Source organism: Neomonachus schauinslandi, chromosome 13, assembly GCF_002201575.2.
Source record: "Neomonachus schauinslandi chromosome 13, ASM220157v2, whole genome shotgun sequence".
Taxonomy (NCBI): domain Eukaryota; kingdom Metazoa; phylum Chordata; class Mammalia; order Carnivora; family Phocidae; genus Neomonachus; species Neomonachus schauinslandi.
In genome coordinates this window covers 71,885,643-71,904,922 of record NC_058415.1, presented here as the reverse complement: position 1 = coordinate 71,904,922, position 19,280 = coordinate 71,885,643, and the positions used below count along the sequence as shown (strand labels likewise).

Here is a 19,280-nt window from a genome sequence, read left to right as displayed (position 1 = left end):
CCAGCTTATATCAGAAGTTGTTTTTTTTTTTTTTTTTAAGATTTTATTTATTTATTTGAGAGATAATGAGATAGAGAGCATGAGAGGGGGGAGGGTCAGAGGGAGAAGCAGACTCCCTGCTGAGCAGGGAGCCTGATGCGGGACTCGATCCAGGGACTCCAGGATCATGACCTGAGCCGAAGGCAGTCGCTTAACCAACTGAGCCACCCAGGCGCCCCTATATCAGAAGTTTTTATGGTGTTGTCTCTACTCTTATGATTTGAACCCATTTTCTCAAATTCTTATGCTAGTGGAGATTAAATACAACTGGAGTCCACAGGAATAGATGATTTGCCCCAGGTTTCTGCTCAATCTCCCCTCCCCCCCAGCTTTCAAAAATAACAATTTTTATTGTAATTGTTTAGACTTTTTTTTTAATCTTTAAAAAGATTTATTTATTAGAGCAAGAGTGCGAGCATGCGAGTGGGGGAGGCGCAGAGGGCGAGAATCTCAAGCAGACTCCCCGCTGAGCGTGAAGCCAGTTGCAGGGCTGTCTCACAACCCATGAGATCATGACCTGAGCTGAGATCACGAGTCGGAGGCTTTAACTGGCTGAACCACCCAGGCGTCCCTGTAATTATTAGTTTAGACCTTAAAAGTTGAGTTTGCATTTTAACTCCATTAAACTCCACTAAAAACACTCTGGATTTATAAAAGCTTGTTATGTAAGTTGTGCTCCATTATGGTAATTTCAGTTAACGTACTGAGTCATGTTTTCCAGCTTTCGTGAGGATTGTTGAACAGCTTTATGAAGGGGGGGTGGGGGAATGAAAATGGGAGACTGTCATTTTGAAGAGTTCCCTCCCATACTGATTTCTTGAGGAGCTTGTCTGGTATTCTTCTTCCTGCTGCTTTTAGATAGTCCTGTACTTGCGCATGTGCCTAGCGCACAGTGCGGGAGTGGTGCCCACCTCCCAGAGTCTGGCTGATATGCAGGACCACGCCCCAGCCATTGGACGCTACATACGGACCTTGCTGTCAGGCGGTCAGGCGACATCCTCATCATCTTCTTCCAAGAGTGGAGAAACCCACCCTGTTCAGATCTACATCGGCCTGCTTCAGCAGCTGTTGGCAGGTGTTGGAGGTAGGAGGTCGTGCTGCTGAGGAGGAAGTTAAGGCACTTAAGCAGAAATCTCATTTTAAACTCAGCTGAGAATTTATAGCAAAATTATTTTCTCCCTTCACTACTGTAACTGAACATGAGTCTTTGCTTCTTTTCCAGACTTACTTGATTCATCCTTGATACACTCTTACTCTTCCCGGAAAGAAATGCTAACAGTAGATAATGTTTTTACTTTGGAAGTGGGTGCGAAGAACAGGGCATCTTTTTATAGATACGTAGTCTATAAATTTGCTGTTTTGGATCACATACTGTATTTATGTTGGTTTTTGTTTCATAGAACTGGGGAATGCTTCGTAAAGCAGTAACCTTATACTTTATTTATTTGTCAGAGAGAGAGGGAGAAAGCACAAGCAGGGGGAGCTGCAAGGAGAGGGAGAAGCAGGCTCCCTGCCAAGCTAGGAGCCTGATGTGGGGCTCAATCCCAGGACCCTGGGATCATGATCTGAGCTGAAGGCAGACGCTTAACCGACTGAGCCACCCAGGCGTCCCAGTAGCTTATACTTTAAAGGAATTTAGTGAGCCCTGTGTGTTTATCACTTTTCTTAAAGCTAAAATGGTTCTGAATTCTTTCTTATTTAGGTTTGCCAGTCATGTACTGTCTATTGGAAGCTGTCTCCGTGTATCCAGAAAAACTGGCTACCAAATTTGTAGACAAAACAGAATGGATAAAGGTACATCTTATGCATGTATATTTCTCTTTGATTCTGTATATTTTACACTTTAGTCTTATAATTTCGTCTTCCTTACTAGTGTTCCTATGACCTTTCCTGCCTTTGGGTCGTTTTGAAAACTCTTTTTATCAGACACTTCCTGGGAAGCATGGTAGGTCAGTGTATCTCAACAATCCATCTAGGTGAGAGTGAGAGAAGAATTGAGAATCATATAAGTAAAAAAAATATATATGTATTTTCTGTTTCGAAAGTTAAGAAAATAGATTTGTGGAGCTTAAATAAAATATATGTAAAATATCTCCTTTCTGTAACTCTCTCCCACCTACCCAGATCTCTCAACTTCCTGCCCCTTCCTCTCTCACCTGACAAACATATGTAGGTCATCACTTATTTCTCTATGGTGTGCTTTCTAGAGTTTATTTATGCCTATACACACAAATAAAAAGAAGCATTTTTAATTTTTCTTCCTTCTTTTACACAAAAGGTACATAGTTTCCACAGTTGTATTGTTTCAAGTGTTTATTTAAATTCTAGTTAGTTAACATATAGTATAATTTTATTAAGTTATTTAACTTCTCACACTGTTTTGTGCCTTAACCTCTTTCACTTAACATTAGAATGTGGAGGTATTCTGTAGAACTAGAGAGGGAACATCCTCTTTAACAGCTTCATTTTTTCCATTGTATGACTATGCCGTGATTTATTCTAGAACCTCACTGATAGTCATTTAGGTTGCTTCCACTCTGCTGCAATGAACAGTCCATCATTTTGAATATAAGGAAGTCTGTTTTTTAGATGGATTCCCCAGAAGTGGAATTGAGGACATAGACTTTTGCAGTTCTTATTGATAGTCCACATCCTCTGGTACCAATTTACACTCCCACCAGCCATGTAGGAGAGTGTTCCTGTCTCATGGTCACACCAAAAGCATTGCCAGGTTTAGCGAATAAAAATACAAGATTCTCGGGGCGCCTGAGTGGCTCAGTCATTAAGTGTCTGCCTTCGGCTCAGGTCATGATCCCAAGGTCCTGGGATCGAGCCCCGCATCGGGCTCCCTGCTCCGCGGGAAGCCTGCTTCTCCCTCTCCCGCTCCCCCTGCTTGTGTTCCCCTCTCTCGCTGTGTCTCTCTCTGTCAAATAAATAAATGAAAATCTTTAAAAAAAAAAAAAATACAAGATTCGCAGTTAAATTTGAATTTCACATAAACAACGAAAAGTTCTTTTTAGTACAGGCATGGCTCATACAGTTTCATATACCTCTTGGGCTGTATAATGCAGTTCTTTTTGGAAATTGGAGCTTGAATTATGGTAAAATTTGCAGATTCTCTCTTAGGGTGAAAGCATGAATGTAATATACCAAGAAGTGTAAGTTTTGTGCTTTTCTGGAAAAACTGACCTCATGAAATTGCTTCAAATTTAAAAAGGATTTTTTATTCCTTGTGAATATTTGCTGATTGTAAAATGATCGCAGTTTTTGACTTTTGATCGTGTAGATCAGGGGTCATCAAACTATGTATGGTCCATGTACCAAATCTGCCTTGCCTCCTTTCTTGTTTGGCCTGCAAGCTAAGAGTGGTTTTCACGTTCTTAAATGGTTGAAAAAAAATCAAAAGATGAGTAGTATTTTCTGACATGAGAATTATAGTGTCCATAAAGTTTTATTGGAACACAGATACCCCTCCATTTCTCCATTGTCTGCGGCTACTCTTGCCCTACAGTGGAAGAATGGAGCTGTTGCCGCATAGACCAGGTGGCCTACAAAGCCTTGTTCGCCCTTTACAGAAAGCATTTGTTGACCTCTGTTTCAGATCATCTGTGTATTAATTCTGTCTGTTTTATGTCTTGTATTTTTGATGAAAATGCGCAGAAGATTTTGGTATATAATTCAGCTTTTATTTTGACGTAGTTTATTGTGTTATTTTCTTACCGATACCAATAGATTGAACGATATAATGTATCATTTATTCTTTCAATTTTAAATGTCAGATGTTGTCAGTAGGAAGATGATTGTATATCACGTATATATTTGTTTTTCTACACCACTCAGAGTCTGATGAATAGCAGTAAAGAAGAGATGCGTGAACTGGCGGCATTGTTTTATTCTGTGGTGGTATCTACAGTGTCGGGGAATGAGTTGAAGTCAATGATAGAACAGCTTATAAAGACCACAAAAGACAATCATGTATGTTATCAGTTTTGTCTTTGTTCTTTTTTGTGGGAGATGGGAGAGCTTTCTAAAAGCATCTGATATGTTTTTAGTTTTTGTGTTCTCATTTCTAAAAGGAACTTTTATGATGGTGAAGAAAAATTGAGATAGGTAATACATTGATTCATTCAGTCCATTCAACAACTGTGAGTGCCTTGTGTCTAATTGGCGCTGTTTTAGGTGCTAGGAATACAGTGGGGAGTGATTACACGAGGATCCCTCGTACTACTAGGTGCTCGGAAATCTTAGTTCCTTTTTCTTTCCCCATCTAGAGCCACCTGTCATTGAGCCTGTTCTATCAGGAAACATGTGCTTTCGAATAATCAAACCTCTACTTTGTGTTCAGAGGTTTTAGCAATTAGAAATCGTATCTGCTCATTGTATTTTGTTGGCAGTAGGGCAGAAGGGAGAAATTTTGCTTGAAAATTAATGGTAGTGTAGTTACATAAGTGCTCCAAGCTAGAAGAAAGTATGGGTGCTACAGGGAGCCTGCAGGAGAGTCACTTCACCCAGACTTGGAGTGGGTGTGGGGTTAGGGAATTACTCGAAGTGAATCAAGACTCAGCTTACCTTCTCAGAATTCTTGAGTGTTGGAAACTCCAGGTTTGTTAGCATTCAGTAGAACCTCAAATGATCACTTTGTAGCCTTATGTCTTATTGGAGAGATGACTCTCCTAAGCATGCTGTTATTTCAGTGCATTCTTGCATGTGAGAGAGTGACAGAGCTATTGTGTGGTTCAGAGCCCAGAGATACAGCACGGATCCTTGCTTGCGTTGGGATTCACGGTAGGAAGATACTTGGCCAAAAAGAAAATGAGAATGGCAGAGCAGCAGGACCTGGAGACAGATGCCGATTTCCTGCCGGAACAAGAGGAACTCATTCAGAGTGCCACGGAAACAATAGGTACTTGACCTGCTTGTGCTGCCTTGAGTTGGGTTCAAATTTATTACAGCGTTTTAGTTTCTTTTTACAGCATCGTACCTTAAAGGCACAAGTCTTTTCACAAAACTTGCTTGATGGTGGATAACTTCTGTGCTTTTAATAACAATGAAAGTACTTTAATTTTTCTGTACGTTTCTTCCTATGTGTTTCTGTATGACAGAGATGGTTGCATTACAGCGAAAAACCTTAAACATTTTTAAGAGGACAGTGCTGTCTGCCTTGTTCCCGTGGTGTTTCATTACTGACTGAATGTTAACAAATCACCAATTAGAAGAAAATGTGGACTTTGATTTTGTTTTGCTGTCTCTGAGACAGTCTTGAGTCCCTTGCTGCTTGCCCCGGACCCCAAGAGCAGTAGTGTCTTCTTCTCAGTCTCGGCTCATGTGCTTCCAGGCTCGTTTTTGGACAGTACGTCGCCCCTCCTGGCCATTGCTGCCTGCACAGCCCTCGGGGAAATTGGCAGGAATGGTCCCCTCCCAATCCCCAGTGAGGGATCTGGCTTCACCAAATCACATCTTGTAGAAAGCTTACTGAATAGAATACCCTCCAGTAAAGAAACAAATAAGGCAAGTCTCTCCTTTTTTCCCCTTCTTCTGAAATTCTTTCTATTCATAGATACATAAGTGAGCAAAAACGCAGTTGTAATGAGGATAGATGACAGTGCAGCCGGAGGAAGGATTTAATGTAAAAAAAGAGTGATAAAGTCTAGGTGACTATTTAGTTTTGAGTTAGGGGTGATTTGTGTATGACCTCTGTGCGTGCACCGTTTGGCCCAGTTGTTCCAGTTTAGACCCATAACTGTTAGGATTTGGGTAAAGAACTAGCTGCACGGGTAATTCTTCTGTCATGCGAAAGTGGGTAATAAAGTGTTAAATAGTTGTTATCACTTTTGTAATTTTAGACTAAATCTGAATCTTAACCTCTGACAGCGAAAATGGTTTTAAGAAGTCTGGATGTTAGGAAGCAGTGTGAGTAATATCTGAGGAGAAGGACATTTATCATTTTTTAGTTTTAGATAATAAACACTTTCATAAACTTTAAAACATTTGTGATCAGAGTACCTCAGTGTTGAAATATAACATGATTTAATGAGCAGATAAATCAGTTTACTACAGTTTAATAAATGATCTTATTCTTGGTCTAGGTACCATTTAAAACTTCCTGAGAATATCGCAGTGTAGTTTTGTTAGCTATTAATTAACTAATTAGTGCTCACCAACCACTGTTGAGCACTTGTAATGTGCCAGGCGTATGCTAAGGGCTTCATATATGTTAATTAATGGAACTCTTCAGAAGGTCTAGTGAAGTAGGTACACTTGTCTTCTCTCTTTTCCCATATGAAGAAATGGAGTCACAGAGAGTGCAGTAACTTGCCTAGGGTCACATACCTGTAAAGGCTGCTAAAATGGTTAAGCTGTGATTTGATCTTAAGTCCTTTGGGCTCAGAATTTATATTTATAAACAGTGTGACGGATAATAAACCTTGTTAAAGACTTTCTTCTTCTTTTGCAGCCATGGACCCTTAATGAACTCAGTTTTATGTCTTTCTACCTCCAATGTCTTATACACATAATTCTGTAAAATTGTGGCTACTTTATAAAAAAACTTGCATGCATAAGTGCTTTAGACAGACTGCCCTCTCTGTCATCTCATTTTGGAAACACTATTCTGGGATAAAGCTGTTACGTACTTTGTTGTGTTTTTTTTTGTTTTTTTTTTTTAAAGCAAAATTCTCTGGTTTTCTAGATGAAAGAACGAGCAATCCAAACACTGGGGTATTTTCCAGTTGGGGATGGAGATTTTCCTCACCAGAAACTCCTCTTGCAAGGTCTGATGGATTCTGTGGAGGTATTTATATTGCTATCTGATTGTCAGTTAATCAAACAAAAGGCGTGGAATTTTGCATGCTGTGAGATTTTATTTTTTTTAAAGATTTTTTCATCTGTTTTAGAGAGAAAAAGTATGGGGGGGAGGGAGAGGGGCAGAGGGAGGGAGAGAGGAAGAAACAGACTCCCCGCTGAGCAGGGAGCTGGATACGGGGCTCGATCCCAGGACCCTGGGATCATGACCTGAGCTGAAGGCAGACGCTTAACTGACTGAGCCACCCAGGCACCCCGGCATGCTGTGAGATTTTAAATTAAACCTTTATTAATTTATTCACCAAGTACTTACTGAGTACCAGCCTTGGGCTTACCACTTTGGTAGGCATAGCATTGAGTAAATCACCTACATGGGAAAGTACTTTCCTCTTCGTTTTTGAGTAAAGCCCAGTGCAGTGTGGGTAGAAGGGGAGACTCACCCAATCAGCTACATGTGGGAAGTGGGTGCTGGTATTCCAGTCGCTCTTCAGGCAGGTGGCCAAGCTTCTGTCGTCTGGATAAATTTCTAATGTAGTTGGGAAGACCTACAAGCAGGCAGTTGCTAGTCCCGTGTCATAAGTCTTCACATGGCCTGATATGGCCCGTCATCTAGGCTTAATTCTCGTTACTTGCTCACATTTTTGTACACCAGCCTCTTTGTCTTCTTTGCTCTGAGCTTTTGAAAGACGAATACTTCCTTTTTTGGGTTGCTGCTGAACTAGAGTAGATTCCTTAGATACTGGGCTCTCCTGACTCCATACTTTTTCTTCACAGCATTTATCACAGTTTCTAATTTTTCACTAGACTGAAGGCAAAGTCTTTCCTGATCCCCATTATGAAATAGGTGCCTTGCAGTGTGATTAGAAGTAGTAGGACCTTAGTAAATGTGGGAAGAGTAACTGAAAGAAGAGACGTTTGCATGTCACGGAGTAGACTCACAAGGGGGGGTTTGAGCACTTCTGTCTGGAGACTTGGTGCAGGTGTTTGGAGGCAAGGTTGCTGCTGGGCCTGGAAGGATGGGTGGGAGGCAGGAAGCAAGGACTAAGGCCAGTGAGTGACAGAGCCAGTGTCAGGATCCAGGTCTCTGGAATCATAATCCAGTATTTTTTTTTTTTTTTAAAGATTTTATTTATTTATTTATTTGAGAGAGAGAGAGAGAAACAGCATGAGAGGGGATAGGGTCAGAGGGAGAAGCAGGCTCCCCGCCGAGCCGGGAGCCTGATGTGGGACTCAATCCCAGGACTCCGGGATCATGACCTGAGCCGGAGGCAGTCGCTTAACCAACTGAGCCACCTAGGCACCCCATAATCCAGTATTTTTAATGTGAATTTTTTGAGAATGAATTATACACACATCAAGTTCTCCCTTGTGTCATTGACATTGTAACCACTTGTGGAAAAGCTTATAGTGTCTGCTTTCTTATCTTATTTCTTTTTAAATTAATTAATTAATTATCTTTATAGAGAGAGAGCATGCATGTGTTGTGTGCACATGATGAGGGACAGAGAGAGGGAGAGAGAATCTTAAACAGGCTCCACGCTCAGCATGGAGCCTGACTTGGGGCTCCATCTCATGACCCTGAGATCATGACCTGAGCCAAAGTCAAGTCGGATGCTTAACCGACTGAGCCACCCAGCAGGGCCCCAAAGCTTCATTTATTTAAATAAAACTAGAAGAAATGCATCTCTGGCATAAATTTTTAAAGAAGAAAAAAGGAAAACATTTGAAAACAGGCATGTAAAATGAATCCTTACTGTAGGATCCTCTGTGTTTACATACCTTTTCTCTGTTTAAAATTTCCAAAGAATTTTTTGGCCAGGGAAGCTGTGGAACTGAAGCCCTGAAATTCTTTTTCCTCAGAATAGGAAGCATCTGGCATCAGAACTTGACACCTCATTCGAGATGAGAGCATAGTTGATTGAGCTTAGGAATGGCTGGCTACACTGTGGTCTGTGCTTGGTAGAGTTCTCTCCAAGGTCACTATTCCCATACTCCTCGTGGGAACTTTCTGTTCTTCATTCTCTTCTTAGTCCCCAAATTCTTTGTTTTCCAGTTTATAGTAAACAGAGAAAAAGACCAAAGGGAACTAAGGTCCAATTCCATGTTGAATACTTCATGCTTGTGAAACGTGTCAAAATTTTTTTTTTAAGATTTTATTTATGGGGCGCCTGGGTGGCTCAGTCGTTAAGCATCTGCCTTCGGCTGAGGTCATGATCCCAGGGTCCTGGGATCGAGTCCCACATCGGGCTCCCTGCTTGGCGGGGGACCTGCTTCTCCCTCTCCCACTCCCCCTGCTTGTGTTCCCTCTCTTGCTGTGTCTCTGTCAAATAAATAAAATCTTTAAAAAGAAAAAATATTTTATTTATTTGAGAAAGAGAGCAAGCGTGTGTGCATAAGTGGGGGTGAGGGGTAGAGGGGGAAGGAGGCTCCCCACTGAGCAAGGAACCCAACACGGGGCTCAATTCCAGGACCCTGAGATCATGACGAGCCAGAGTCAGACACTTAACTGACTGAGCCACCCAGGTGCCCCAATGTGTCAAAATTTTCTAAACCAAGTTAAAAAAATTTGAGGAGTACCCGGCAGCTCAGTCGGTTAAGCATCTGACTCTTGATTTTGGTTCAGGTCATGATCTGAGGGGTCATGAGATCGAGCCCCCATGTCGGGCTCTGTGCTGGATGTGGAGCCTATTTAAGATTTTCCAAAAAAAAACAACAGACAAACAAAAAAGATTCTCTTTCTCCTTCTCCCTCGGCCCCTCCCCCCTGCTCACTTGGACATGCTCGCTCGCTCTCTCTCAAAAAAAATTTTTTTAAATTTGAGTATATACTATATAGAATTTTCTTAATGTTTGGTTTTTGAAACAATTTCAACCTTACAGTGCAGTTGTAAGAATAGCATGAAGAACTGTTCTTGTCTGGATTATTAACTTGCTATTGGAGCTAGCTAGCTCTTCATGGATCTCTGTACTTCTATACTATACTGTTTTATCCAGATAAACCAAATTTTACCATTTTACCGCGTTTTCTCCTTTATCGGAACCACTGGAGAGTGGCTCGCGGCCACCATGTAATTTAACAGCGCCCAGAGGCAGTATTAATAAGTTAGAATGGCTGCTGTGTATCGTGCAGTTACTGCCCACCAGGTGTCCCCTAGAAGCTTTGTGTACGTTACCCTCATTTCTTCCTACAGCCTGACGAGCTGGGCGATGGTGTTACGCCTGCGTTAGAAACGCAGTTGAGGCTCAGTTTAAATAAGTGTATGTAGCCGGTGAGCGACAGATGAGAATTTGCCCCGAGATCTGTATGGCTTCAGTCCATACCCTTTTCCTCCAGAGATTAAAAATCCCTGCTTAGTGGTTCTCTGCCGAGGGTGAAGAGGGCAACGTGGGCTTGGAAAAAGATCTTCAGGGCATTTTCACATTCTCCATTCCCTCCCCTTGCCTCCCCTCCGAGCCACCAGGTTAGGTGAGAGCAATCCAGGCAAAAGAGTAAAAACAGAGCATGTTGACAGACAAGATCTGAAACAGCTTTTTGTGGAAGTGGATGTTGTGGGGAAATGTTCTCGGTGATTCATGGCTTTCGTTTGCATGGTTGCAGGCCAAGCAGATCGAACTGCAGTTCACTATCGGCGAAGCCCTCACCAGTGCTGCCGTGGGAACGAGCTCCGTGGCTGCCCGGGACGCCTGGCTGGTGACGGAGGAGGAATATACTCCCCCTGCTGGTACCTCACACTCGGCTAACCCTTTCCCTTTCGTAATCCTCAAGTAACCCTTTCTGGTCTTGTTACCACATTTGAAGCAAAAGAAAAAATTTATGTGTTCCATTTTCACTCTTGTAGGATATTTATATATGTCTTACCAGTTTGGTTCAGTCAAGAAAAATAGTTGGCTAAAGGAGAGTGAACACAACAAAATGAATGAGGCCTTCTTTTTTAGTTCTTTGGGAAACAAGGAGTTAGCTGTGCATTACCTTCAAACTTGTGCGCTTTTTCTGGAAGCTTGGTGTATTTAGCCATTTTCAGAAGTCGAGGCATAGTTACGTTTCCAAGTTACCTGTCCCTTAGTCCTTATCACATAATGAAGCCTCAGGGTCTTCTGCTCACGCTCTGCATACCTCTGCACTGGAGGTGCGCTGGCTTTTAGTGCCTACACTGGTGAGGAGTGCGCGCTTTCTGACTACACGTTACAGGTACCATGGTGTCATATGTCTTGCGCTTCTCAAATGGATGATCATCAGTCCCTTCAGCAACCTCAACACCTTAATCGTGTAGACTTGAATATGTTCTAGGATTGTTGTACTGAGTAAATATTGAGTAAAATTTAGTTTTTCAGTATACTCTTTTCATTTGTTTTAATTGATTTTATCATTCCTTTCTTTCCCCCCAGGAGCCAAAGTGAATGACGTGGTCCCCTGGGTATTGGATGTGATTTTAAATAAACATATCGTCAGCCCCAACCCACACGTGAGGCAAGCAGCCTGCATCTGGCTCCTTTCCCTTGTGAGGAAGCTAAGTACTCATAAAGAAGTGAAGGTAAGCCACTCCAGAAATGTGTTCAGCACTGTTAGAAACCGTCTTTGAAATATTTATAATTAAAAGGTGATAGGAAGGAAAGTGTATGAAGGTGAGGGCCAGTGCTGAGAGTGAGGGCCATTAGCCAGTAACAGATATTTTGAAAGAAGCTGTGAATGAAGGTTGGCCCAACGCCTGATGTACATTGGCTGGAAGATGATTCTAAACTTGAAGGCATAAGGTCAGATGGTCAGGAGGGGGAGGCTGAGTGTGCATTAGACTACCTGTAAACGTACAACCTTCAGGCAATTTGGCCGCCTTCAGACAGCACAATAGGGTTTGTGGCTGTCTTGGGTTGAAAGACTCGTAATTACAAGGTGTTGTATGCCCCGAGAGAAGATTCTTACCTTCCATTAATCTACCAAGAGGTAGAGTTTGTGTTCTTGAATGCCTGTTTTCTTCTTTCAGTCTCACCTTAAAGAAATTCAGAGTGCATTTGTTTCCGTTTTGTCGGAAAATGATGGTAAGTTATTGGTAAATATTTGATTTGCCAACTTCATTAAGCTTGTATTTTAAATTTTAAAAAATCTAGGTTAATGAACATAAAAGAAGGAACACAGGAAAGTATTTTTTTTGGTTGATTTAATTAATTAGATCATGTTCTTCAGTTTTACATTTAAAAATGGAACCGACTTAGGGTTGCTAGAGGGGAGTGGGGGGGGATGGGGTAACTGGGTGATGGACATTAAGGAGGGCACGTGATGTAATGAGCACTGGGTGTTATATAAGACTGATGAAATCACTGAACTCTACCTCTGAAACTAATAATACACTATATGTTAATCTTTTTTTAAATTCAATTAATTATCAAAAATGAAAAAAAAATGGCGCCAAGGCCTTCTTTAACATTAGTACTTACAAAAATAGCTTTTTTTCTATTTCTTGTTCCTTTCCTGATGTAAGCCAGGAGAGAGCAAATGTATTAGACATTTAAACAGTAGCTTTGTTTTATAAATTTTTTTTTTTAAAGATTTTATTTGAGAGAGAGAGAGCGTGCACAAGCAGGGGGGAGGGGCAGAGGCAGAGGGAGAAGCAGGCTCCCCGCTGAGCAGGGAGCCCGACGTGGGGCTCTATCCCAGGACCCTGGGATCATGACCTGAGCCGAAGGCGATGCTTAACCGACTGAGCCACCCAGGCACCCATGTTTTATAAATTGTTTTAAACATACGGTCTTATATTGACTTTTTACTTAAAAAATTGGATGTGGGTATATGGAAATCCGTGAGGCTGTTGTACTTTTCACATGTACGACTTGTAGTACACAGAACACTAAGGCCCAGCAGTGTTGACTTGGTTTGTGAGTTGGATCTTTTGTGAATGTAATTCTTACTTACAGGGATGTTTGGTGCCATGTCCACTGAGATGATTTAATATGTTTTAACAAAATAGGCAGATTGATTCTGCTTTCATGTCTTCACTTGGGTATCATTTTGGATTTCTATTACAACTTAAAAAAATCCGACAATGGCTGGAAGACAAATTTTCTTAAAGTAATACTATTTTGTCTGACTTTTGTGCAGAACTTAGCCAAGACGTTGCCTCAAAAGGCCTTGGGTTGGTGTATGAACTGGGCAATGAACAAGATCAGCAGGAATTGGTTTCTACACTTGTAGAGACACTTATGACTGGCAAAAGGTACAGTGACCTTGTACACTTCAGATTTAAACACATACAGCACAATTTGCACATACTGAGAATATGCAGTGGAAGAAGGAAAATTCAGCATTTGATGTTCTTGTTTATTAAGTCTTTAAATTCAAGTCAGTGATTGTTAATGTGGTGGATAGCAGTTTAATTATTCAGTGTATATTGTTTAGACAGTAAAGTGAAGTAAACTAAACTACTGTTCAGAAACAGGCCAGTAGGTCAAGCTTTAAAAGTTGAATGATCTCAGGACAGTCAAAGTATTGGATTATAATAATACCGTAATTGCTGTTGGCTAAATGAAAATGAAGATGTGGAGGGGAAGCTTGCATGTCTTTCATAGTCTGATTTGTGAAGAGGATGAGAGGGGCAGTCATTCTTGTAATTGGTTACTGTTTTATGTTGCCTTCCTTGCAGGGAGGATATTTTTTAATGGATGACCACATTTAATTCAGTTTAACTTGATGTGGAATGTCTTTTACATCTCTTTGTTCATCCTAGAGTTAGTTTTACAGAATTCTCAGGCTGATTGGAAAGGATTTAGTTGACTTTTACATCTTGGTCGATACCTGCTATGGAATTTGATTTTATCAATTTATAAAAGAAATGAATCAGTTAGTTGAATGCTGCTTTGAAAAATTTGAGGCTAATATAAAGTCTTACTGTTGTTTTGCTTTAGAACTAAACATGAAGTTTCTGGAGAGACAGTGGTATTTCAAGGGGGAAGCCTTGGCAAAACACCCGATGGGTAAGTGTGCCAAATCCATCGATCAGTCATCACTGACATCTTTAGTCTCTGAATGGAGCACTCATGACACTGATTTCTACCCTCCTAGGAAATGTGTGTTAGTGGAAGAAGAAAACTTCTGTGGAGAAAGCATAGTGTCTCAGATTGGGGTTCTTGGGAAACAGACTCTGAGGTGGAGTTTTGGACAAAGCTGGAAGCTGACTGAAGAGTGCCCCAGGCTCATCACCTAGGGCAGTGAGGAGGCAGGAGAGGGCCGATGGCCCAAGGAGGAGCTGACCTGCTGCCAACACTTAAGCAGACCCTGGCCTCTGGAACTGGGCTGGGCAGGCCCTTCAGAGTTGTCCTGCTATGAGGGGCCAGGACATTACATCCCCTCATTAGGCTTCACATCCCCTCAGTGTCTAGCCATTGGTGGTGGGCTGCTCTGGGGGAGGACCTGACCTTGGACTAAGGGCAGTTCCATTAGCTCCCAGCCAGCTGAGTCGTGAGGGGCAGTCTGGCAGCACAGCTCGGCATCCGCTGCACCTCGTTTTTTGCGGGGGGGCAGCTCTGCTTGTTATTGTGGGGTCCATCAATTTAGCACTTCAGATTAATTCCTAGAGCCTTACCTCCTTTATCTTATCATTATTCCATTGTGGTTATGCTGATGCTTTTCCTCTAAAACCCCTCAGGTCAAACTGTGCAGCTGGCTGGGCCCTGCTTCAGTGTTGTCTGCAACACCAGAGAGCAGCCATTTGTTCTGTTCTTGACTTTCTCCCATAGCTCGCTGTTTCCACATCAGAAGTTATTTTTGTTCCACTTACTGTCCCTGTAGACTTTTTCTGAGTTTTTAAAAAGTGCTTTCTTTTCACAGAATAACTAATACAAATGATCGGGTATTTAAGGAAATATTATTTGTTCAGAGGAAAGTTAATAGGACTCAGAAGGAGTTATCAAGATTGGGTGCTGCAGTCCTACAATTTGTATGGACTGAATAGCCAAAGCCCTCTTGAAAAAGAAAAGTGAAGCCCAGAAGCATCACAATTCTAGACTTGAAGCTGTATTACAAAGCTATAGTAATCAGAACAGTATGGTACTGGCACAAAAATAGACTCCTAGATTAATGGAACAGAATAGAAAATCCAGAAACTTGTAATTATATGGTCAATTAATCTTTGACAAAGCAGGAAGGAATATCCAATAGGAAAAAGACAGTCTCTTCAACAAATGGTGTCAGGAAAACTGGACAACAACATGTAAAAGAAATACACAGAAATAAAGTCAAAATGGATTAAAGTTCTAAATGTGAGACCTGAAACCATAAAAATCCTGGAAGAGAGCACAGGCAAGTAACCTCTTTGACATCGGCCAAAGCAACTTCTTTCTAGAGATTTCTCCTGAGGGAAGGGAAACAAAAGCAAAAATAAACTATTGGGACTACATCAAAATAAAAAGCTTCTGTGCGGTAGAGGAGACAACTGACAAAACTAAAAGGCAACCTGTGGAATGGGAGAAGATATTTGCAAATAACATACCTGATAAAGGGTTAGTATCTAATATATATAAAGAACTGATATAACTCAACACCTAAAAAACAATGGGCAGAAGATACGAACAGACATTTCTCCAGAGAAGACATCCAGATGGCCAACAGACACATGAAAAGATGCTCAATGTTACTTATCAGGGAAATACAAATCAAAACCACAATGAGGTATCATGTCACATCTGTCAGAATGGCTAAAATCAACAGCACAAGAAACAACAGGTGCTGGCAAGGATGTGGAGAAAAAGGAACCTCCTCTTATACTATTGGTGGGAATGCAAACTGGTGCAGCTACTGTGGAAAACAGTATGGAGGCTCCTCAGAAAGTTAAAAATGGAACTACCCTATGATCCAGCAATCATACTACTGGGTATTTACCCAAAGAATACAAAAATACTAATTCAAAGGCATACATGCACCCTGATGTTTATAGCAGCATTATCTACAATAGCTGGGATATGGAAGCGGCCCAACTGTTCACTGAGGTAGATGAATGGATAAAGATGTGGTGTACATATATATATACACAATGGAGTATTATTCAGACATAAAAAAGAATGAAATCTTGCCATTTCCAACAACGTAGATGGGGCTAGGGAGTATAATGCTAAGGGAAACAAGTCAGAGAAAGACAAATTCTGTGTGATGTCACTCACATGTGGAATTTAAGAGTCAAACAAATGATCATATGGGAAAAAAGAGATGAAAACCAAGATACAGACTCCTAAATATGGAGAACAAACTTATGGTCACCAGAGGGGGGGTGGGGAGATGGGTAAAGTAGGTGATGGGGATCAAGGCGGGCATGTGCTGTGAGGAGCATTGGTTGATGTATGGGAGTGTTGAATCACTGTATTGTACACCTGAAACTAATATAACACTATGTTAACTAACTGGCATTAAAATAAAAACTTAAAAATGATTGGGGTGCTGTAGCTTAGAAAAGACTTGGGGATGATAGAAGTTGTCTCTAAGTGACTCCTAATTCTGAGAGAGATTGGTGCACAAGGTAACAAGGAATTACTGAGCCACCTCCCAGGGGGGTGAGGGCTCCACGTCCAAGGGACTCAAGGGGGCCTTCCTGTCATTTACCTGGCCTTGTCAGTAATTGAACTAGGTGACTCTTTATATTCCTCTCAACCGCATTCTCTTCCTCTGTGGTGATGAGATTGAGAACATAATTTAAAAATGTCCTACTAATATTGGTGACGTAACTTTTACTAGGCTGGAGACAGAGAAATACATTGTGTACTTTCTGTTTGTTTGTTTCCAAGCCAGGGCCTCTCTACTTACAAGGAGCTTTGTTCTCTGGCAAGTGATCTTAGTCAGCCAGATCTGGTGTATAAATTTATGAATTTAGCCAACCATCATGCAATGTGGAACTCGAGGAAGGTAAGTTGTTATCACGGACGGTTTTTGCTTTTTACCTCCAAACCAAACCTGCTACATTGGCTGGCAGTGGCGATTGATATGCAGTATGCTTTGTAAAAGTCTGGGGTTAGAGAGAGCCAGACCACCACATGGTTGCTGTTACCGCTACAGCTGGGACACCCAGTGGATCAGGTCCAGGGACAGGTTTGGGAGGGAGGATTTTGTGATCTTCGTAGATTTAATATATTAACATTTTACCACAGTGAGGTATCTGAGTCACTTCATCACCATCTTATTTTTTTAGGGTGCTGCTTTTGGTTTTAATATGATTGCCTCCAGAGCTGGGGAACAGCTGGCTCCTTTCCTGCCTCAGCTGGTTCCCCGTCTTTATCGTTACCAGTTTGATCCCAACCTGGGCATTCGACAGGCCATGACAAGTATTTGGAATGCATTGGTCACTGACAAATCAACGGCAAGTATCTGGGAACCCTTGTCCAAGATTACACATGGGATTTCAACCCAAGGCCCATCTTTCTTTCTGCTCTGTATACTTACCTGTTTAAACAAATAAGCTTTCTTTCATTCTTTGCTTTCTCCGTTCTTTCAAGATGTCGAAGATGCTCGTGGCCACATTTATTAAAATCTCAAGAATGGAAATAATCTAAATGTCCATGGGGTGGCTGTCTGAGGAAGTGGCGGGATACTCACACAAACGGAATACCGTGTCGATCGGTACTGTCCATACAGTGGAGAACAGGCCACAGTCCTGCCTTCAAGGAGTTCCCTTTGTTGAGGAGCTAGACAAGGAAACAGGCCATTACCATGTATGGTTTTCTCTCTTGGTTTTCTGTTCTCTGGCTGCTTGTCATACTCGATTCCACTTGTTGATGTTAGGATTTCTCAAGGCTTGCCTCTGAGTACCTTTTACTCTCTCAATTTTATGTTTTGAGCTCAGCAGTTCCAGTGAATCTAAATGTCATCTTACTTGTGATGGTTCCCAAGCTTATATTTTGGCCCAGACTTGACTTGTGTTCCTGATTTGCACATCCAACTGCCCGCTTCACTTGGATGTTGTTTCACAATTCCTTCAACTTAATATGTCCAGAACAGGACTTTCCCCTCTCTTCTCAACATTCATCCATTTACCCATACCAGGAAACTTGGTATCCTCTTGATTTCTGTCTGTTGTGCCCCTACTTTCAGTTGAATCCAGTAGCGAATTCTGTTGATTCTGCTTCCAAAGTATCTCTTGAATCCACTCTCTTCTTTCCCTGATTCTTTCCTGGAGAACAGGGTGTCCTCTCTCTCTCTTCTCTTTGCCTTCCTTTATATAATCAGCAGTAAAAGTGATTTAAAAAGAAATTGGATTTTGCCATTTTGGGTTAAAATCCTTTAGTGGCTTCATAGTTCACTTTAAATAAATTCCATGAGCCTTACCTTACCTTTGCAGTCCCTGCACATGATACGGCTTTTCCCCTTCTTCACTTTAGTGTCAGGTTGAGTGTGTTCCTGTTCATGGTGATAGGCCTTGAGGATTCAGCTTTGAACGCTCTAGCAGAGTATTTGGTACCACTGGGTCAGTCAAGATCTAATAGGCCACTTGGCTTGATAGATCTGCGTCCAGTGCACAGGCTGAGGCTTTCGAGATGTGAGTATCATCTCCTTATGAGTGAAAGGGGATCAGTGAGATCGGTCTGTCTCAATGGATAGATGAGATGGTGTGGATGAGATCACTGTGGAGAATGTTTAGAGAACTGGACGTAAGAAGATGTCAGTTTGTTAAATCTTAGGTGAGTTTTTTACCTACCTCTCTGTCTTGGTTTTCTTCCATATAAGTGAGGATAACAAAACCTTTCCTACCTATAAGAGTAAAAGTGGAAAAGCCTTAAGTTTTTTTTTTTTTTTTTTTGAGATTTTATTTATATGAGAGAGAGCACGCGCGCAAGCAGGGAGAGGGGCAGGAGGGAGGAGTGGGGGCAGAGGGAGAAGCAGACTCCCTGCTGAGCGTGGAGCCCACCATGGCTGGATCACAGGACCCTGAGACCATGACCACAGCCAAAATCAGATGCTTAACCAACTGAGCCACCCTTAAGTTTTGAGGTTCTTTGGATCAGTATAAGAATTGAGCCTCCCATCAGTTAGTTGTTATTACCAAATTGTTAAGTGTATATCCAAACAAAACAGGCTTAAAAGATTCAACTTACCTTTCGTTCTGAACAATCATAATACTTCTTTATGTGCCAGACACTGTACATATTACCAGGGATATGGAGACAAGTCAGACACTGTCCTTGTCCTTGGGGTCTCAGTGTGATGGAGCAGTGTAGTTACATACAGTCTGATATGACATGCTGAAGAAGGTGCTGTGGGAACACAGAGGAGAGTAGGCCAGTATTCTCCACCAGGTGATGCCTGATTTGAATCTTGAAGGACAGGTAGGAATTAGCCAGGCAAGCAAGAGATGGAAAGGGATTGTAGGGAGAGGTATTATGTATCAAGGAATAAAGGCGAAATAGTACATGATACCTTTGGAGCTAGCTCAGTCACAGAGGGCTTTGTATCTATGCCTGGGTGGTTGGATT

The 19,280-nt window shown here is 41.7% G+C and overlaps 1 protein-coding gene across 1 annotated transcript in view; it reads left to right on the top strand.

Annotated features, from left to right (window-relative positions):
• The window catches only part of ECPAS (Ecm29 proteasome adaptor and scaffold), a 104,273-nt gene that overhangs the window by 60,750 nt on the left and 24,243 nt on the right, over nt 1-19,280 (top strand). Inside the window, exons 18-30 of the mRNA XM_044920423.1 lie at nt 898-1,123; nt 1,742-1,833; nt 3,880-4,014; nt 4,780-4,942; nt 5,375-5,547; nt 6,728-6,829; nt 10,438-10,561; nt 11,226-11,371; nt 11,819-11,873; nt 12,931-13,045; nt 13,734-13,802; nt 16,602-16,719; nt 17,003-17,170. Of these exons, the coding sequence (XP_044776358.1) occupies nt 898-1,123; nt 1,742-1,833; nt 3,880-4,014; nt 4,780-4,942; nt 5,375-5,547; nt 6,728-6,829; nt 10,438-10,561; nt 11,226-11,371; nt 11,819-11,873; nt 12,931-13,045; nt 13,734-13,802; nt 16,602-16,719; nt 17,003-17,170 (1,686 nt within the window). The remainder of the gene's footprint in view (nt 1-897; nt 1,124-1,741; nt 1,834-3,879; nt 4,015-4,779; nt 4,943-5,374; nt 5,548-6,727; nt 6,830-10,437; nt 10,562-11,225; nt 11,372-11,818; nt 11,874-12,930; nt 13,046-13,733; nt 13,803-16,601; nt 16,720-17,002; nt 17,171-19,280) is intronic.